Below are 22358 nucleotides of genomic sequence, written 5' to 3'. Positions count from 1 at the left end.
CTATTAGAAACCTTGGACAGCTTGGCAAAAGACCAATAAACTCTATAGGTGGTAAATAGATGGTTACGTTTAAGTGATGCTGGTTTTACTACTTTTCGTAAGATACCATATGAATCACACCACATTTGCATCAGATCTCTCTCACCAAACTCTTTACCCCACAATTTTTAGATTTCAGCTTCAATCTCCATATCTGTTTCCAGGAAAGCCCAATACCAAAAAGAAATTTCCTTTTTCCACTGGTCAGTTCTCTTCACCTGATTGAATTTTGACTCCTCTTCCTTAGCCCAGTCTTGTGTCACCCACCAAGAGCTCAACTGGTAGGATTTAAACCTTGTTAGCTGCCCCTTTGTCAGATTATTCAAAGATTCCTAGCTCATTATGTTGGAGCCTTCCTTAAGGTCTGTCCAATAACAGATACCCCCGGATTTCAAGGGCTGACTAAGTTGATCCCTCAGACATTCCGGGGGTCCAGGGAAATCCCAAATCGGTGCCCAAGATGAAAAAAAGGAACACTCAGTGTTTTCCTCAAATACGTCCACGTGTTTAATGCGGACTTCAAGATCTTTAGCTGCACTTTTTAAAACTTAGGGTCTCCATATTTAAAAAGGAAATGCAGTCGACTTTACGGAATATCCACTAACATAGCTTCAAAAAGTAAGCCAATCGATGACTTATCTATCTTATTGGCAAGCATGCACACACTTTTAAAATGGAAGGCATAGCAATAGGCAAGTAAATCTGGAAGTGCCAATCCCCAAACCTCTAGCCTTCTCCTCAATTTCTTCCAGGCTATCCTGGGACCTTTAGACGCCCAAATAAAACTTCCTATTTTCCCCTGGGGTCTAGCTATATCTTCCTTCTGAAAAACTTGTGGAATAGTGTTCAAGAGAAAAGTGGTTTTTGGAAGGATAATCATTTTTACTAGGTTTACCTGACCATAGATATTTAAAGGTAAGTTCGCCCATTTTAACAACCACCCCGCTACTTCCTGGCTAACTTTCTTCCAGTTCGTTTTTGTAATATCCTCCATCTTCTGTGTAATTAAAACCACAAGATACCGTATTTGTGCTTTTACCCCATGACTCGGCAGATCCTGGTTCCATTTCATTATCTCAGTTTTTCCTATATTCACTTTATACCCAGAGACCTGACCAAATGACTCCGCCTTCCTCATCAGATTGGGGATAGCGTCTTGCAGGTTACTTGTAAACAGCATCAAATCATCTGTATATAATGCTAATTTGACTTCAAAATCATATGATTTAAAAGGAAGGATGGTGGAGTCTGCTCTTATCAAGTTGGCTAATGGCTCTATATCAAATTAAAAAGAAGTGGGGACAGGGAACAATCTTGTTTTGTCCCCCTAAAAATATTGAACCAATCTGACAACTCCCCCTTAGCGCCATAATACAAATTTTGCACCGCCCTAACCATATTCTGCGGAAAGCCAAGGCTAAGTAAGGACCTCCAGAGATAAGCCCAATGCACCTGGTCAAAAGCTTTGGCTGCATCCACAGCTACTATGGTTAGGGGTAAATTCCGAGGCTCCGCCGTGTCTACCACCCCCATCCACTGAAATGTTAATTCGTTAAGCTGCCTCCCAGGTATAAAAACCTCTTTGATTGGGGTGAATAACCTCTTTTATGACCTTGGCTACTCAGGATGCTATAACTCCGGAAAAGATCTTGTAATCCGTATTCAATAGGGATATGGGTCTGTACGAATCCACTCTCTGCGGATCCTTATTTGGTTTTAAAATCAAAGTTACTGTGGCCTCATCCATGTATATCAGATTAAATAGATCTTTTAGAACTGGAATTATTATATCTATAATACAAAGAAAAACCTCAGCAGGGAGACCATCTGGCCCGGCTGCCTTTCCCTTTACCATTTTCTTACACTGGGGTCTTACCTCTCCATCCGTGATCTCTCCCTCTAGGACTTTCTGTTGTTCATTAGTTAACTGTGGGCGTGTCGTCAATCCTAGCTACTCTTTTATACCCTCGCGGCCCAATTGGATATCTTCGCTATATAAGTCACTCATAAAACTACAGGCCTCTCCGCATATATCTGCATTAGCATGCAGTACTTTCCCTGATCTCCTACTGATTAGCTTCCGAATTGTATTCCTGGCTCTATCTGCCTTGGTCTTCCAGGCTAATAGGGAACTACATTTTTCTCCGTAAGCAAAATGTAAAACTTATAAGCTTTCCATTTATCAAGTATTTTCTTATCTATCTGTGCCTGGAATGCTACTTGTAACCTCTCTAACTCTTTACTCAAAACTTGCACACTATCTGCATCCTCCATTGAAACCTTCTGTAGTTCTCCTTCTTTTTCCTTAATCTCTTTAATTCTGTACTCATCTTCTTGCTTCACCACCCTTCTTTTCCCCACCATTATAGATCTTAAAACCCCTCTTAAATATGCATTATAGGCATCCCAGACTATTTTGATTTTCTGCCAATCCTTTTTTTAGCGTGAAAGTAAATCTCAAGTTTTTCCCTTAAATTACGAACCACATCCTCATCTAATAGTCCATCTTCTCTGCCCCTCTTTTTGATGTATCCTTAAAGCCATAGCTACTGCGGAGTGATCTGACAATATTGCAGGAGTATGAGCTACCTCAACTACCTCTCCACATAGTTCATGATCTAATAAAAAGTAATCTATACTGGAGTGATGCCTATACTTTTTACTATAAAAGGTGAACTCTCTAATCTCCCCCATCTTGGTACGCCAAATGACAATTAGATTAAATTCCTTCATCATAATTTTTAATTTGGAGATCATTCTTGGTGGGTTAGTATACTTAACTTTTCAGGTCCTATCTAATCCTTTATTCAGAACTAGATTAAAATCTCCTCCTAATACAATAGTGGCTGTTGGCTCTAATAAACAGGATTCCATCTTAATCAGGGCTTCTGGATTATCATTATTCGGCCCATAATATACAGCACAGACCAATGGCCTACCTTGAATTAGAAGAGTTGCCACTGATCACCTGCCTGAACAGTCAGATTCATATTTAACTAATCTTATTCCGTTATTGCTTTTAATAATGATGGCCACTCCCCTAGTGCTCCATTTCTGGTCTGAGCATTCTACCTCTTGGACCCATCTAAGTTTATCAAAACAGTGCCTGAAATCATTTCTTTCTAGATGAGTCTCTTGTAGTAATATGATTTGGGCCACACTGTTCTTTAAAATTTCTATAACCCATGACACCTTCCTTCTAGATCTCAATCCATTTACATTCCATGTTAGAAAATTGGCTACTTTTGATTTGTCAACTCTAATTTTATAACACCAATTCTTACACAATAGATCTTGATTCCAACTCATAATCTTTTTAGACCTAGAATTTTTCTCTAACCTTTCAAGAGATAGTCTAATGAGGACAAATCTTTTTTTTTATTTTTCTCTCACTGCTCCCCACACCCAGTGCCCCCAGTCCCCCCTCCCCCCTGCCCATACCTTGGGCAATACAATCCGCCCTTTGCGATCCTCCTGTCCCGCACCGAGAAGAGAACATAGAGTAAATTGAAAAAGAAAATAAATCAACCTATCTGTAACATCTATCTATGAACATGCTACCATCTGTTATAGATATCTTCAGAGAACTTATACCCTATAAACATAAACTAACAACTCATCACTCCATCTGTGATATAAGAGTATCCACTTCCTCTGGACTACTAATATTATACATTTTGTTTCGCTACATTATCTTTAGCATTGCTGGGAATTTCAACTGGACCTGAGCTCTCGTACTTTGTAACTCATTCATTCTGGTGCCCAGTTCCCACTGCCTCTGTGCCATCCTCTTACCAAGGTCTGATCTTATTTGACAAGTATACCCCTCATGGCTTAAGGAACCCTCCTTCAGAGCCCGTCCCAGCACTAACTCTTTCACGGCGAATGTCAAAAAGTTTCTCAAAATCTTTCTAGGAGTCTTCCTATCTGAGTTCAACTTAAAGGGGTCTCTATGTGCTCTCTGTATCTCCTTCTCCCAATCAATTTCTGGTCTATCCTTCAGAACTTCCTCTCTCAGGAGGCCACATATAAAGGTCTTAACATCTCCTTTCTTGCCCCCTCCAGAATTTTGAGGAATCTTAAATTGCTACGTCGGGATTGTGTTTCCAACCTTTCTAAGTCAACTTGCAACAATCTATTCTGTCTTTTTAATGACTCAATATCCTTAGAATTTCCCGAAACTGCAACTGATAATGATTTGACCTCCCCTTCCAAAATTCTGGTACGCTGCGCAAGGTCATTTAGTTTCTCCTCTAGTACCTCACATTTGTCTCGAATCGCTTTTTGACTTGTCTCGGATATCTCGAATTTCGTGAAGATATCCCACCTCAGGTTCAAAAACATCATTTCCATTGAATTTTCAGCTTCATTGCCACATGAACTGCGGTCACTCTGCTTGGAGTTCTCCACCTCCCCCACTTTACTACTACCTTGAGATGGTTCCATATTGAGGCTTGGGGCATGGCTAGAACGAAGACTAGGACTAGAGCTGGGGTTTATTTCCGAACTTGAATTTTCGACCCTTTCCTCGTCCCCCTGTTCCTCTTCCCCCTGTATTGTTCCTGCCAGTGGAGTGAATCGGTTCTCCAAGGGAAGTGGAGCTACTTGTGACTGTCTTGTTGCCTTATTCCCCTTTGCTTGTGAGATTTCGACCTTTTCCTTAATTTTGAAATATGATCTTAGTGATGGTGAAGGCTTAACAGGCACACGCACTTCCTTTGGGCCACAGCGTCTTAATCTCCCTCCCGACTTCGAAACCTTCTTTTTAGAGGAAATCGCTACAGCCTCTTTAACAGCCTGCTCCCTAATACCTCCTCCCTTACCTCCTTTACCCTCCGGGAGCGACCACAGCTGGTAACAGCTCCTCACTCGTATTTCATTGTTTGTAGGTACAATTTTGACAGTACTTTCTCCTTGCTCCATAGAGACTAACTTGGTTATGGAGTTAATTAGGGGAAGATTTACCCCTAGACCCAGACTCTCAATGACCCTATCACCACTCCCCTCTCCTGTTTCTGAAACTGAGTGTAGCACCTTCGATGGAGGCTCCTTTTCCATCAGTCTCAGTACCTCCCGTGTGCGCCCCTGTACATGTAATCCACCGGTCTTCTCATTTCTCCTACCTCCAGACGTATCCCACACTTGCTCCTGTACTTTTGTGTTTCGGCGCATGGACTGCACCACTTAGCCCTCACAGCTCTCCACGCTCTCCACTCTGATCCCAAAAACTCTTGCTTCCAGTAACCAGCGTTCAGTGCTTCCTCTGCCTCTATCGACCCGGAAGCCCGCTGCCGCTAATGCCGCGCGAGTCTTTCGCAGGAGACGCGCTGCGTGCTGCCAAATCAAGCTCTGTGACTCCGGGTCCAAACCCATAAGCGCCGTCCACTCGGGTAAGTCCGTTTTAAATGACACTTTCCTCTATTTTTAAAGCATGTAAATATCTTCTTGCCTCACCTAATCAAACCGCATGCATATAACTGTTAGCTCAGGTTGTTTTGTCAGTAAAGCTCCATTTCTCTCCTCTCTCGGACCGGGAGCTCGCGTGGCCGGCGTCAGCCCACCACCATGTTCCCCTCTTCCAGGGCGCAGTTACTTTTGGAGACACTTTCTGGTTGTTATTTTGCAGCGCACTTGTGTTTGCCACTACGGGACTTTGAATCAATGGAAATGAGTAGCTGCACAGAGCTGTAACGTTTGTCTGGTTCGTTCCCAGAGGCAAGCGGTGCTACTGAGCATGTTTTGTATCTCTTTAACGTGCTCCTTGATATTTTCATTGTTGAGGAGACGCATGGAGGTTTCAAGCAAGTAAGATGCGCACTTTCTTGGTGAGTCACATTTGGTCAGTTGTTCATTTTAAACTGTGAGCGGTTGGGAGCATGGGCCTTTTCAAGCATGTGAAGTATTTTCAAAAGGGGCCAAGAGACAATCCAACCAAGCGCGTCTCACCTTCTGTCTTGTGTCGCGTGGAGCCTCTTCTCCTCTGTTATGGTTGCCATGCAGCTCCCAGCTGCTGAGAGACGCTTTCATGCAGTAACATTTCTGTTCTCTATTGTGATTCCTGTTCGATTGCAGCTTAACGCATTTTTAAACATCATTGGCCAGTCGCTATGACCAAAATTCTTCTGCAAGTGTTGGGGAGCATATTGAGGAACTGTTGACGCGTGATTTTTCAGCCTGTCAACATTCCTGCTTGCTGGTTCCTGTTTCTTCATTAAGTTTTGTCTCCACAGTCTTTGGGCTTGTCTACCAGTCAATTCTCCAGAGAATATCTAGACTGGAGGTTGTAAGTACTGTGGTTCGGTATGTTTCTCTTAAGGTCATGGTGGGCCACCTTCACATTGACTGGCAACATCGTGGCACAGTGCTATTCAGTTAGTGACATTCTATTTTACTTATGTGGTTGTCAAACAATTGTGGCGTGCACTGCACCAGTGTGTGCCCACAGTAACACATCTCTGTTGAGAGGTCACTCACCTGCGTGTGTAATAGGTTTTAGGTGATGGCTGTGTTTATGTTATTATAACATTCTAAAATTGGTTCTGGCCATTTGTTGTTTGTTGGCATGTTTCTGTCCTACTTGGGATTTATGATGGAAATTGTTTGTCAATTTTTTACAGTTTGTGTTCGTACTCTTTCAAGTGGGTGGTCGTGGGTTGTAGTCCCATGTCCTCGTTGTAAGCCACTGTACCCTTACATGAGTGTTGGCCGAAGGGGTTTGTTCCCCTTCACGCTAGGTATGGGTTTTAGTCCCATGTCCACACTGTAAGCCACTGTACCCTTACATGAGGGTTGGCTTAAGGGGTTTGTTCCCTTTCACGCTAGGTATGGCTTTTTGCCCATGTCCACACTGTAAGCCACTGCACCCTTACATGAGGGTTGGCTTAAGGGGTTTGTTCCCTTTCACGCTAGGTATGGCTTTTTGCCCATGTCCACACTGTAAGCCGTGGTACCCTTACATGGGGTTCGCTTAAGGGTTTTGTTTCCCTTTTCACACAAAGAATGGATTTTTAGTTCCACTTGTTGCAAGGTTAAGGATAAGTGTCCACTTCTGCTGTTATTTTGTGAGAGAATACTTTAGCACTGCTGTTGTAATTTTGTGGCAAGCTAAGCACACACTGCAGCTATTATTTTATAGGAGGATACATTAGCACTGCTGCTGCAATTTTGTGGCAAGCTAAGCACACACTGCTGCTAATATTTTGCGGTAGGATAAGCGTCCAAGTCTGCTGTTATTTTGTGAGAAGATACATTAGCACTGCTGCTGTAATTTTGTGGCAAGCTAAGCACACACTGCTGCTATTATTTTGTGGGAGGATAAGCGTCCACATCTGCTGTTATTTTGTGAGAGGATACATCAGCACTGCTGCTGTAATTTTGTGGCAGGCTAAGCACACACTGCTGCTATTATTGTGTGGGAGGATAAGCGCGCACTTCTGCTGTTATTTTGTGAGAGGATAAATGTGCACTGCTGCTGTAATTTTGTGGCAGGCTAAGTGCACACTGCTGCTATTATTTTGTGGGAGGATAGACGTGCACTACTGCTGTTCTTTTGTGAGATGATAAGGTTGCGCTGCTGCTGTTATTTTGTGAGCAGATAAGACCCCACTGCTGCTGTCAGTTTGCAAGAAGATACGCTTACACTGCTGCTTGTATTTTGTGAGAGGATAAGCTCACACTGCTGCTATTTTGTGAGGGGATAAGCTTGCAGTGCTGCTGGTATTTTATGAGGGGATAAGCGCGCATTGCTGCTGTTTTGTGAGGGGATACATTTGAACTGCTGCTGTTATTTTACGAGATGATAAGCTCCCACTGCTGTTGCTATTTTGCAAGAGTATTAGCTCACACTGCTTCTTTTTTTGTGAGGGCTTTAAGCTTGCACAGCTCATGTGTGTTGTACCATTTCTGTGAGGGAGGAACGTTTATGCTGTTACTGCACTCACTGCGTCTGCTCTTTGTGAGAGTGCAACGTGCACTGCAGCTGCCAATGTCACTGCTGTTCTGTGTATGTGAGGGAATCCACCACTGAGGCAGCAAATACTAATCTATTCTGCGGGTCTGAGGAAACATGCACTGTTGTTACCTGTGCTGTAACTGTTTTGTGCACATGAGGGGCGCGTGTACTGCTGCCAACCGGGGCTGGGTTAGCCATTTAGTCTATCGAGCATTTCCCCGCAGCGCTTGAACCCTTGGAGACCAGTTTTTAAATGTCCATCACCTCCTCACACAGGCGTAACGAAAGTTGAGGGGACCCTTCTTAAGGTACATAAAGGGGCCCCCACTCTGTATTTCCTATGGAGCTCTCAGGACTGAGTACGGTGCGGAGGGGGCACCCTGTGGCTCGGGACCCTCCGCACTGCGTGGGCTGCGGGGGCCTATGTTACGCCCCTGCCTCCTCATAACTTTTTCACCCTAATTAATTACCGAGGACTTGATTTAGATCTCAGCAGACGGGTTACTCCATCACAACGGTGACGGATATGCTGTTCGCTGAATTATAAATCCGATAGAATGTAATGGGATTTATATTTTGGCGGACGGGATATCCGTAAAAGTAGAGCAGCTCCTCCCCCCCCTTGAGACCTCCTGTTTTAGTTGAGACAAGCCCCCACCTAATACAGTTGGCCGGCCTGGTCATAACAGGGCGGGTGGAGGGGTTAGTTAATTTAGGTGAAAAACGTACTTGGAGTGATGCAATTTCCAGTAAGTAATCATAACCTCTGCCTTCAGCTCCCCAGGCTTTGTGGCTGTAGTCATAGTAGGCAAAAAAAGAGACAGGAAGAGAAAGAAAAGTACACAGAGTGGAAAGAAAGAAACAAGAAGGAAATGGGGGCTGGGTTAAACTTTTCAGCTGGGCTGCTCTTGGTTCCCAGTCGGGCCCTGCTGTGAAGACCTGCCTTGTAACGTTTCTCTTTGTGAGGGAAACTTCTGCACATACTGTAGCCACGCTGTGTGCCAGTGAAGCTTGGTAAAACCTTCTTCACCGCACAAAAGCCATAACATCACTTAAAAAATATATACATAAACGTGACCTTCTGTTCTCAATTATTTTCCCATCACCAATCTGTCAGTCTTGGATGAGGTGTTAGAGTAGATTGTGGTCACATATCTCCAGGAATATTTTGATAAACATAACTGTCTGCTAAATTACAGTCAGGGACGCAGCTTCAGATGGGGTGATTGGTGTGTTACAACCAGGCCCGGTTCTAGAGAGTGGGCCGGGTGGGCCAGGCCCACCCAAACATGAGCCTGGCCCACCCAAACATGAGCCTTGGCCCTCGCAGTGAGGATATGAATGCCAATAGAAAATGGGCACTTTAATTTAAAACGTTCCTCCAAACGTTGTTTTTCTTCATATTCTGGGAGTACAATAGGGGCATGGCGAAGGGAACAGATTCTTTATTTGACACTGAGTAACTTTTGCCTACATAACGTTTGCCTACCATCCTGTGCTGCTGCGTGAATATTTCCATTTCTGTTCAGCATTTGAGAAAAGAAGTTTGTTTATTCTGATTCACCTTTCCTGACTCCTGCAGCTGCATATCAAATCAGGCTGTGACACAAGGAGTAGGTAAGAGAATGTATTACTGTTTGTTTTTATTTTAAAAATCTGCACAGGCCCTGCAAGGCACATCATTATCATGGCCATGGATGCAAGGCAACAATAAAACATGTCCAGAGAACTGGTGATTAATGATCCTGCTGGAGAGCAGTCCTTTGCCTGTTGGTAGTTTTGAAATGCAGATAAGCTGTATTTTATTTGGGTAGCTCAGTGGGTTACTGCCTTTGTCACAGAGATGTTTGTGTTACTTGCAGATCAGAAGTTACAATCCTAAAATAGGACTATGAACTGTCAACAAAGAGCTGCATACAAACATGAATGGTATAGTTAGAACTCCACTTTTTTTGTGTTACTATAAAGTTAGAAATTCCCCAGTCTTTCATTATTTTAATGTTGCTAAAAAGAGTTTGGGTCGATATACATTTTTATTAGTAAAGCCAAACCCCAACCACTGGTGTATGCTTTAAATCCTGAGTTTGTGCTTCCCCAGCCCAAACCCTCTTAAAATATACTGCCCACCAGTATGGATGACATGTAATTCCTACACCTTGTAATCCTCATTGGCTCATGTGACATTCCCAATAGTCGAAATTACATACTTGTATGATTTTTTGTCTCTGTATAATGTGTGTGTGATGTAAAGTACTGTGACACCCTACACTGATATGAGTAGAGCTATACAACAAATGAAATTTATATGAGAGGAGGCAACAGAGACATGAAGGGTACTGTTGGAGGGTGGTAGTAATGGTATCTGCGGAGAAAAAGTTCATTGTTAAGGCGCCAAAAAAGGCTTTCGCACTAGCGATAAAACCGTCCATGTCATTGCCTTTCTGTTTTTATTTAATTAGCAATCAGGTCATTAGGGCAACTGTGGAACATATTTTAAAGTGTGTGCTAATTATATTTACTGCTATATTCAATGTTTTAAGTTTAAAGGTGATTTTTCTAATGTTTTTCACGGGAATAATGAAAGTAGAGCTGGATGGTGGCTGATATGGGGCTGGGGCACGAAGGTCAGCTGTGAGATAAGGCACACAGGAAAGGGATGGTCGAAAAGTGGATAATCGGGCCTGGAAGTACTTGTATTGAAACCTGGCCTGTTGGAATTTGAGGGTTTGCACTTACGTCCAGACATCACTCTTACTTTCAAATAACTCTCCACATGCTCTGTATACACACAGAATTGATCCGTTGCATACTGGTGACTGTTTGCAAGTAAATATAATGTAATCTAGGGCTTGTAGGCTACCACAAGAAGCGACAAATTGGGCCCGCAGTGGCCCATCCAAATGCACCCATGGCCCACCCAACAAAAAATTCCTGGAGCCGGGCCTGGTTACAACCCCCTAAAAAATGTATTCTGTAGTAAATAGTTGGGTACAAGTGCTTTCAGTTAGGTGGTGTGACGTGTCTGTGAGATTTCACCTGGGACTTTTACACTCTCACACTGACAAAAACGCGCCCACACTCTCTCTCTTCTATGTTTGGAGTATATTGTGTACCCCTAACAATCCGTACTCCTTTCTTTTTCCACTGCCCCTTAAGCCCAGCTCAAGTCCTCCTTCTCATATATGTTTTAACAGAGAAGTCCCCACCCGATTGTTGGGAAATCTGAAGTTCAAACCCCCCCCCCCCCCCCCCAGTCATCGTGACCAAGCAACGCCCCTGCTTGCGGTCAGAGATTCGGTCCCGCTCCGTCTCCAGGAGTCCCCATTCCTCTTTTCCTTAGCACCACCTCAGTGTACCAACCTTCTCTCCTCCCGCCCACCGCCGCATCCACTAGCAGGCCTTTAAGTGGGCCAAATCCTACTGGTCTCAGACGCAGCAGTAAGTACATATAAACTTTGAAACGTATCCGTATCAGGCCCTATATCCATGACCTTAACTTTACAGGCAAAAAAAGACCAATTTCTTAACATTCACTGTAACAACACTTAAGGGAATTCATATCAGTGATGCAGTCTCAGTATCATCTCACGTTTTACTTCATCTTGCATCTCCTGACAGTATTTGTTTTTTCCATATGGTGTGTTTCTGTAGTTTTTCATTTAACATAGTACGGTTATATAGTGCATTCAGTGAAAAGAGTCGTCTGCTGTGTCTGGGATAGTTCAGGTTGTGGGTGGGTGCTCCTGGGGGCAGAAGAGAGACCTCTGGTGCTCAGGCTGAAGGCAGTGGAAGTTTCTCACAATGTCAATCAGTGGGTCGTAAATGTTTAGCCTTCATGCACATCCATTCCTTGGCCTCTCTGCAGAGATATGTCACAAATGTGTTTTTATAGTAGAGTGTGCTTTGCGTGCACAAGAAAGTGGAGTGAGGAGAACAAGAGTTACAAGACACTCCAAAGAGCACTTAGTCTCCAACAGCCCTTAGCAATGTCTGATTCACAGTCTCATATGGTCAGTATTGAAACAATTTTAATTCTAATTATAAGCAACAAAACCATTGTTATCATTTAATTGATACTGCTAACAGGTGCTGGCAGGGCCAATAGGTCTGGCATGTTTAAGAGATAAACTCTTTGTTGTGTTACATGTGTTGGCATAGACATTTTAGAGCATGGGCAAAGTGGGCTCTGGCCCAGGGCCCCAGCCTTTCAAAGGGTGTGTGGGGGTGGGGGGGGGGGGGGTTATAAAGCCACCTTTGTTCTGAAGAGTCTTGCCCCGATGACCTTGAATAATTTTTAAACAGATTGTTTTAACCCCTTCGCTGCTGCGGACATTCCGCTGCAGCGCTGGGGGGGGTAGGGGGCAGCGCGGTGGGCCTGTGCTCATGACGGAGCCGCGCCGTCATGAGCCACAGTTGAGCTGTGCTCATGACGGAACGGTTCCGTCATGACTCCGCCCATTTGCGTTGTCCCCCCGCACAGGCGGGGAAACAGCGCCGCGTAGGCGGAGCGGCCGCCAACGGGCGTGTCATGACGGAACCGTTCCGTCATGAGCACACGGCAACCGTGGCTCATGACGGAACGGTTCCGTCATGAGCGGGGAAGGGGTTAAACACCGTTTTCCTTTAATTTATTTTTAAGGTGGCTGAAGTGTGAGAGTCTATTACAGGCATTTTGCAAAGGAATGTTTCGTGCAACAACCATTAAAAATGTTTTTTTTAAAGATCAAAACAGGACATGCAATATAAGAAATGGGAAGATGTTACAGACATTTATTTGCAGTACTATTAGTGAGCTGATGTTGTGTTACATTTTTTAAAACACACGTCAATATCCCTCTATATTAGATGTAAACATATTTAGAATTTGGGCGAATGTGCCTCGGCACGAAAGAGATGGAATGGGATCATAATTTCAAAGCTATTCCAAAAAAGGTCCCCCAAAATCCTGAAGATGTTCCAGTGTGTGGGTGCAGTTACAGAAAAATCACACAGGTACACAATTAAACTGGTCAGAGAAGTCACAGGAATTTAAGAGATGCCTTTTGGGAAAGGAGTCCTAGTTACGCTTTTTGGCCACGCCCCTCTAAAAGACGCCTCATCTGTTTTAATCTCACTTAATTTAACGCATTGTCCCAACCCTGAATCCCTTCACAAAACTCACCTTTCCCAGGATGTGGTGTTGCTGATACACAACCCCCTCTTTCACCAGACTGTCCATGGTGCTCCACGGCAGGTTGTTAGCACGCGCCTCGTCCCGTGCAGCGGGCGCGAGAGAGGCTCTCCGTCCCCCTAAGCAAGTTAGGGTGTAGCTCCCCCCAGCAGGAGCTGCGGCGATGCTGCCCTTTGAAATCCCCCTCAGCAGGAAGTTCCAGCGCTCGTGCTCACCAACAGGGCAATGTTGTTCTGCGGCACACAGGATGCTAGATACTCAGTACATATGCTTCTTTTTAAACTTCCCCTTCTCGCTAACTTCCCCGTTTTGGATGCCTGCCTTGAGGTGTTGGTTTAAATATAGTATAGAAAGCCCTGTGGTGGCAGGTCGCAGTTCCGCTTGAAGGATGTGACCGCTGGGCCGAAGCCAGGGTTGTCTTGCTGAATGTCTCTAAGCCACTGAAAGATCTACTGCATCCCATCTCCCCTCCTTGCTCTCATTGGTACCCTCCCATCAGACAGCACCAACACAGCAGCATCAGTGAGGCCGCAGTCCGTACCAACGCACAGGAGGTGATGTGTAGCCTTAATTCAAATTATTAGAGGGTTTCATGTCACCAACAGGCCCGGCTCCAATATTTTTTATTTTGGTAGTCCAAGGGTGCTTTCGGGGGGCCACTGCAGCAGTCACGGCCGGCATGATGGGGGAGGGGTGGTGGGCTGTAGGGGTGTCGTGCTGGGGTTTAATTTAATAAGATTAATTTTAATTAATCAGCATGGAGAAGGACAGAGTGTGCATGACTGGTTTGAGCGGCCCCAGAGCGCCGACCAAATAGTCTATACGCACTCAGGAGTAGGCACACCACTCCTCCCCTGCCCTGCTCACAGAGCAGCCCCGCCCACCCGCAACCAAAAATGGTAATAACTGAAAGTTATTACCATTTTATGTTTCTACTTCTTGCACTGCGAGAAAGCAGAGCCACCCCTGCACTGCGGGCCCAATTTTTTGCTTCTGGAGGAAGTCTACAAGCCCTAGATTACATCATATCTACTTGCAAACAGTCACCATGATACCATGGATTGATTCTGTGTGTATACAGAGCATGTGGAGAGTTATTTGAGAGTAAGAGCAATGTCTGGACCTAACTGCAAACCCTTGAATTCCAGCAGGCCAGGCTTCAATACAAGTACTTGAATACCAAGCATATTATAACAGTTCAAGATTAAGGAAGTCCCTATTACCACACGAAAGCCTTGACATCATTGAATTAGAAAGGCTGGCTATTTACTTGTTGCAATTTGTCCAACACTTATTTCTCTGCACAAATTTAATTTGATACATTTTCTTTCTTGTCATTCTTTTGCGATGTACTTTCAAAGATACAAATTCTTGAAAAAGAGTAACGCATTTGAAAAAAGAGAAATTTGTATTTTATGAAAACTGCCAGCATTTTTCACACCTACCATTTCAAAACTTGCAGTCCAGTCATAGAGGTAACCTTTTAATATTCTTTGAAAACTCCCTTATAAACTCATCCATACATAGGTTTTCGTGAGCTTCTTTCCCATGTGCTAAAATGGTCAAATTATGAAAGATAAAGCATTAATCTGTAATGCAAATCAGGAGAATGAGAAACCCATTTAGTTGCTGAATTACAATGTGAAACTAGAAATCCTAGGATGAATCCTAGCTTCCATGCCTGGCCAAATTGTGTGATCCTAGCCAAACCTTTATTTCCCTGAGCCTCCTTTATTCATCATCACATAAGAGGGCACCTTCAAATACATGTGTTCTAGATGTGCACTGTACAAAACACATTTTCTGTGAGAACAAGCCCGAGCATTTGATGTATGAGTTCTTGGGCTTGTTGTCACTTGTAAGGTAGATCCCTAGGGGTCACATATCGTGGGTGTGGGTGATTTCCCCCTCCCTTGAGCACCACAGCAACTATTTATGAATTAGGATAATACCGCTAAGAGTGAGCACCAACACCACACGGGGCCCTATCACCCAACACGGAGTTTATTTAAAAACACATTTTCTGTTTGAGTTAGTCTACTACAATAGTGCTTCACCTGCACTAAGAATCTAAGCCACAAGTAAGGCACACATAACAACAGACTTGCCTTTTAGTTTACTAAGGGCCAGATGTACAAGCTTTTTTGCAGTTTTTGCAGTGGCCTGTTTTGCGACTGCAAAAAAGGGTGTTGGTATGCACAAACGCTATTGTGCAAGACTGTATTAGGAAGGGGCATTCCAAGGGCGTCCCTTCCTAATAACTAGGCGCATTTGTATGTATCATTGTTTTGCAACCGCAATTGAAAAACACTCGCAGTTTACCACCTACTAAGCCACTCGGAAAGAGGAAGGAGTCACCAGTGGATCCCTTCCTCTTTGTGAATGGATGCAAAAATATTTTTTAAGAGCAGGCAGTGGTCCCACAGACCACTGCCTGCTCTTAGAAAATGAAACAAACGTTTCATTTTACTTTTTTAATGTATCCCATGTAAGGTCCCTTTGATGGGAAGAGGAGGTTTCTGAGGTGGGAGTATAAGGTAAATAACACTACTCAGCCTTCCTCATTGCCAGTCTTCAGAGAGAATTTCTCTTCATTACTACCTGCAGAGACCCCGGATTCTGCAGCACACTCCCTTCCCGGCCTGATTATCCATTTTCTACCCTCCATCTTCCCTGCACCTTAGTTCACAGCTGACCTTGGGCCCCAGCCCCATATCAGCCACCATCCGACTCCATTTTCATTATTCTCGGTAAAAACATTAGGAAAATTACCCTCAAACTTAAATCATTGAATATAACAGTAAAGAAAAATGAGCACACACTTTAAAATATATTCCACAGAGGCCCTAATGACCAGACTGCTAATTAAATAAACAAAAACAGAAAGGCCATGACAGGGCCAGCTTTAGTGCTAGTGCAAAAGTCTTTATTGGTGCCCCACCACTGACCTCTTTCTCCATAGATACTTTTAATACCACCCTCCAACAGTGCCCTTCATCTCTCCATAGCTACTCCCCCTCATGCCTTCCTCCTCGGATGTCCTCACTGCCACCCTCCAAAAGTGCCCCACATCTCTACGTAGCCTCTCCCCCTCATGACCTCCTCCTCAGACTCCCACGCTACCACCCTCCACCAGTGCCCCTCATCTCTCTGAAGCCCCCCTATACCCCATGACCACCTCCTCGGATTCCATCACTGCCACCCTCCACTATTGCCCCATATAGCTCCATAGCCCATCCCCCATTACACCCTCCTCGGATTCCCTCACTACCACCCTCCAACAGTGCACCTCATCTCTCTGTAGCCTCTCCCCCTTATGACCTCCTCCTCAGAATCCCTCACTACCACCCTCCACCAGTGCCCCTCATCTCTCTGTAGCCCCCCTACACCCCATGACCACCTCCTTGGATTCAGTCCTTGCCACCCTCGACCAGTGCTCCTTATCGCTCCATAGCCCATCCCACTATGACCTTTTCCTCGGATGCCCTCACTGCCACGCTCCACCAGTGCCCCTCATCTCTCCATAGCCCCTCCAACTCATGACCTACTCCTCAGACTCCCTCACTACCACTCTCCACAAGTGTCTCTCATCTCACCGTAGTCTCTCCCCCTCATGACCTTCTCCTCAGACTCCCTCACTATCACCCTCCACCAGTGTCTCTCATCTCTCTGTATCCACCCTACACCCCATGACCCCCTCCTCGGATGCCCTCACTGCTACGCTCCACCAGTGCCCCTCATCTCTCCATAGCCCCTCCCAACTCATGACCTACTCCTCAGACTCCCTCACTACCACCCTCCACCAGTGCCCCTTATATCTCCGTAGCCCCTCTCTCATATGCACTTCATTAGTTGTATAGCGCTACTCATAGTGTAGGGTGTCACAGTACTTTACATTGTGCCCACATTATGCAGAGACAATCAATCATACAAGTATGTAAATCAGCCTATAGGAAATGTCACATAAGCCAATTAGGATTACCAGGAGTAGGAATCACATGTCATCCATACTGGTGGGCAGTTTGGTCTGGAAAAGCACAAACATAGGATTTAAAGCATACGCCAGTGGTGGTGTGGGGGCGGGGGGTCTTTACTGATTAAAATGTATGTCTGCCCTAACAAACTCTTTATAGCAACATTAGAATTAGAAAGACTGGAGAAATATTAACTACATAAAAAAAGAAGTTTTAATTATACCTTTCAGGTTTGTATGCGGCTCTTTGATGTCAGTTCATAGGTCACTGTCCTGTTAGGATTGTAACTTCTGAACTGCAAGTAACAAAATAACCTCTGTAACCAAGGCAGTAACCTACTGAGCTATCCACATAAACTACAGTTTATCTGCATTTCAAAACTACCAACAGACAAAGGGTTGCTCTCCAGCAGGATCATTAATCGCCAGAGTTATCTGGACATTTTTACTGTTGTCTTGCATTTGTGTAAAAAGAAAGGACTTGTCCCCTTCGCCATGCCCCTATTCTACCTGCACGAGTGGTCAGGGGCACAGCCCACCTTTCTAAAAGGAGATGCGTGACTGGGGGGGCAGTTAGAAAGAGCCCAGGCCCAATCACGCAACTCCTAGAAAAAGAAAAAGATCGTTCAGAGGAATGTTTTAAATTTCAGTGCCCATTTTCTCTTGGCCTTCTTAATGTTGCTGCCAGTGGCAGCTAGTGACATTTGAAAGTGGTGAGGCGTAAAGTTAGGGATGACTTAAGTAGCAAGCGAGCACTGCATTTTCTTTTACTCTACTTTAGCCTTATTATTTTGAAGACTGTGTAGCCTCATCAAAAGGGTCCCATCACACCAATTTCAACAGAATCACAATTACAACAGGAGTATGTGACCACTTTGTCTTCTCTGCTGAGAGGCCAAGAATGGATGGCCACGTATTCTGAACACGTTTTTGACTGACTGCAGGCACTATGATTAACGTGCAGTGCCCTCAGTCTCCGCTTCAGAGCTCTCAATTGTGCCATAAACACGTAGCGCTGCTGGTGCGACTCGATCCAAAGGACCGGTGCCTGGAATCTTGAGTGATCTGATTTATAAGGCGCTGTCTGCCACATTTTACGTTTAATGTTGCCATATTATTGGAGTGTTTTGCCTGAGCACCAGTTACTTTACACAAGGAGAACACATTCAGTTTTGGTTTCCACACACAGATCACAGACTATTCCACTTTTCACCGAGTGATTGGCTGTATTTAAATAAACACAATGCAACAATAACTTCCTAGGCAATTAGTCAAAAATAATGATGCTATGGGAGTGTCAAATTAGTGTAGCCACAACAAATTAAAAAATTACACAGTAATATTTATTATTGATATTTTGAAATATCACAAAAGTAAAAAAAATTCACAGTTGTAAAGTACAAATCTACAATATATAATCATTCAATACAATAATTCTGTTAAAATTACAACAATTATACGCAAATGGGGGCACTTCTGTGGCCATATAATAGTCTTCTACGCGTGTTTCGGCGAAAAGTTAGCCATCGTCAGGAAAAGCCAAAACTCCTGTAATTAAAAAACATAAACTCAATACTGTCTTGCATGGGTATTTTTTCAATTACTTATTCAACATATTATGACTACACAATCTAATTGACACAATTATACATTTCTTTTTATCTCTGTGTATATCTACATTGCACATTCTTTATTTGTAAGCTTTCTATTAAAGTGTGGGCGAGGATTATTTCCGAAAAGGGAGGTAGATGAAACAAACTAGATAAACAATTATTTGAGAGTAAAGTAAAAAGCGCAGAGGTATATAGATAGCAGCAATTATTACATAGAGACATGTTTTGATCATATTTAGAAAAATGATGCTTACTGAGAGTGTAATCTTTACAGGCAGACCAAAGGTTTGATAATTTTTGGACGTTTCCAAAAAGGCCTGTAATAGTAATGAGTAATATTTAGGTGTATATAAAGATAAGAACGAAATCCAGGTAACTTTATTTGATAGAACAGTTCAATACCTGTTTTTTTGATATAGGTCCACTAGGGGTTTAAAGTCCTCACGAATGGATCAAAAATTAAGTTTTTTACGGACGATTAAAAAGAACCTGTAATTATAATAAATATTACTTCGGTGTATATTCTTCTACAAAGAGAAAATAGGGTTGATGAATTGATTTGATACTACAATTTAATACCTGTTATCTGGTATAAGTCCACCTAAATTGTGAAGGTTGAATATTCTATGCCTTCTAAAGTCCACAAATGTTGATGTAGTGGGGGCATTTACTGTTCAACGTATAGTTCTGAAATAGGAAAGCCAAATGTATATATTATTTATTGCTGCCTGCCTAATACTAATAGTATTGACAAATGTCTGACAATGGTCTATAATTACCTGATATTTTAGTTTATACGAAGATTATCCAAGGTTGAAATCGCAATGCAATGCCGTATGGAAGACGAGCATTTGTTATGTGGGGCAAATTTTCTGTGAAAAAAAAGGGGACAGAAGCCCAAGATGAGAGGTGTGCCATGCAAAAATGGCAGTTGTTATAGTGTCAAGCATGGCTAGTCTAAATAGTGCCGCGCATTCAGGAATTTAAAAGAGGTATGTGGGAGACATGGATTTAATGGCTCGCGTATAGATTCATGCATAATGGTTTCAAAAACCGGTAAAAGTATATTACCGCAAGCGGAAAGTAATTCATTATAAAAAAGTAAGATCTTTTTCTGTCTAGTCGAGACTGAGTTGGTGTACGATGTTCTAAAGGTGCGTTTCCTATTTGGCTCTCTTACCTGATAAATGGTGATCGGATACACGAAATGCCTCAAATTTGCCTATGAGCAGGTCGATGGTCAGAAAGGATAAACGTTTCTATGTGGTCTTGGCTGCATTTAAGTATCGAACTTGCTAAGGGGTAACTCAATGCAGGTGTGGTTGCGTGTTACATCATGGCGTAGGGTGAAAACGCTACTCAAGTGACCTATTTGGTTGTAGAGACAGCCAGGAGAGGTGTGTTGAATATTTGTAGGTGATTAGCGTCTACAGCGTGTCTATACATGAATACACGTGACTGGGTCTCCGAAGGGAGAACTGAATTTGACTAGACCGCTAACTTGATAGTTTTGGCGTACAGAGTATAAAAACTAGTACGCCAGATTCCTTTTTACCGGTTCGATACAGGTTTCAACCATATCGGAAACAATGAATAGTGGGATTGAAGGGTGTATAATATTTATGTTAAGATCTACAATGTGACAAAAGATATATTCTTTTGAATGTCTGTATGGGATCTAGATTGATCCAGACAGAACTTATTGGTGCATATAAATTGATTGAGCCGCTAACTCCATATTGTTTACATGCAGGACATGAAGACTGATATTTAAAATTCTGTATCATGGGTGCAATACCCAGGTCAGCTATATAGAAAAATAGTAATATAATATAATTTAAACATAATGGGTTTAAATGCTGCACAGAGCAATTACCACTGGTTTCACTAGTTGCAAGTATTAATCCCATCACCCTCTGGATGTCTGATTACCATTAGTATACCTGGAAACTTAAAGCTGGCCCAGCTTTCCAAACTTACTAATGCCAATATTTGTGAATTCAAAAAAGTTGGAAATTTGCACCCTTTCAAGGAGTATTTCTATTGGTGCAGAATTACTACTTTTTAGGTCTCAGCTAGACAGCGCATGCTCTGTCTCTTGGAGACATGTTGTTTACAATCAGTGGGCTTACAGCCAGCCCATAGCTTACCATTTGTTAGCTTCATCATCGCTCTCATATACTTTGTTCCCGTTTGTCATGGCATGCATGCGTCATGCCTCTAGTGTTTGGCACTCCCCTGAAGCATGGAACAAGTACTTGACTCTCTCCACTGCTCACGTTTTTGGAGCTACTTTTTTATTTGTGTTTAAACACTCCGTATGGGTGCTTGTGTTTTCAGTCAGGAAGCCCGTTTACCTGCTAGCCAGCCACTGCCCTGCCCTACCGGGACCACAAGGACCAGGTCCCTGCGCGGCACAGAGCCGCCGACGTCACCAGCACTGCCCGGAGGCGCCATAAAATCATAGTGGGCTCCCGCAATGCGGGAAGCCCGTTTACCTGCTAGCCAGCCACTGCTCAGCCCTACTAAAAGACGCCTCATCTGTTTTAATCTCACTTAATTTAACGCATTGTCCCAACCCTGAATCCCTTCACAAAACTCACCTTTCCCAGGATGTGGTGTTGCTGATACACAACCCCCTCTTTCACCAGACTGTCCATGGTGCTCCACGGCAGGTTGTTAGCACGCGCCTCGTCCCGTGCAGCGGGCGCGAGAGAGGCTCTCCGTCCCCCTAAGCAAGTTAGGGTGTAGCTCCCCCCAGCAGGAGCTGCGGCGATGCTGCCCTTTGAAATCCCCCTCAGCAGGAAGTTCCAGCGCTCGTGCTCACCAACAGGGCAATGTTGTTCTGCGGCACACAGGATGCTGGATACTCAGTACATATGCTTCTTTTTAAACTTCCCCTTCTCGCTAACTTCCCCGTTTTGGATGCCTGCCTTGAGGTGTTGGTTTAAATATAGTATAGAAAGCCCTGTGGTGGCAGGTCGCAGTTCCGCTTGAAGGATGTGACCGCTGGGCCGAAGCCAGGGTTGTCTTGCTGAATGTCTCTAAGCCACTGAAAGATCTACTGCATCCCATCTCCCCTCCTTGCTCTCATTGGTACCCTCCCATCAGACAGCACCAACACAGCAGCATCAGTGAGGCCGCAGTCCGTACCAATGCACAGGAGGTGATGTGTAGCCTTAATTCAAATTATTAGAGGGTTTCATGTCACCAACAGGCCCGGCTCCCATAATTTTTATTTGGGTAGGCCAAGGGTGCTTTCGGGGTGCCACTGCAGCAGTCACGGCCGGCATGGTGGGGGAGGGGTAGTGGGCTGTAGGGGTGTCGTGCTGGGCTTTAATTTAATAATATTAATTTTAATTAATCAGCATGGAGAAGGACAGAGTGTGCATGACTGGTCTTTTCATAAGCAAATAGAGACCCTTACCAAGGTTGAGCAGTCCTTTTTAAGAACACTTGTAGGGCTCCCCTCTAGCACGCCTCTGACACCATTGAAATTTGATCTTGGCCTAGTCTCAATAGATGAGATTGCAAGTGCTAGACCAATTTTGTATTGGAAAAGGTTGTGGTCGACTCCCGAACTGGCCCCATACAGAGCTGAATTCACTGCGA

The 22358-nt window shown here is 43.9% G+C and overlaps 1 protein-coding gene and 1 long non-coding RNA gene across 2 annotated transcripts in view; both read right to left on the bottom strand.

Moving 5' to 3' along the window:
• DOK3 (docking protein 3) overlaps window positions 1–13475 on the bottom strand; it is a 76891-nt gene extending 63416 nt beyond the window's left edge. The window contains exon 1 of the mRNA XM_085618328.1: window positions 13152–13475. Coding sequence (XP_085474454.1) covers window positions 13152–13208 — 57 coding nt within the window. The 5' untranslated portion in view covers window positions 13209–13475. The remainder of the gene's footprint in view (window positions 1–13151) is intronic.
• Window positions 13476–18454: 4979 nt separating this feature from the next.
• Window positions 18455–21634, bottom strand: LOC146811265 (uncharacterized). Its single transcript, XR_014965805.1, has 6 exons — window positions 21350–21634; window positions 19526–19618; window positions 19326–19433; window positions 19149–19235; window positions 19001–19063; window positions 18455–18681 (listed from the first exon to the last, which is right to left on the bottom strand). It is a non-coding gene; the product is annotated as an uncharacterized LOC146811265 (long non-coding RNA).
• Between the last annotated feature and the right edge of the window lie 724 nt (window positions 21635–22358).

This window comes from Triturus cristatus, chromosome 7 (genome assembly GCF_964204655.1).
Source record: "Triturus cristatus chromosome 7, aTriCri1.1, whole genome shotgun sequence".
Lineage (NCBI taxonomy): Eukaryota > Metazoa > Chordata > Amphibia > Caudata > Salamandridae > Triturus > Triturus cristatus.
This window is presented reverse-complemented; position numbering and strand designations above follow the sequence as displayed.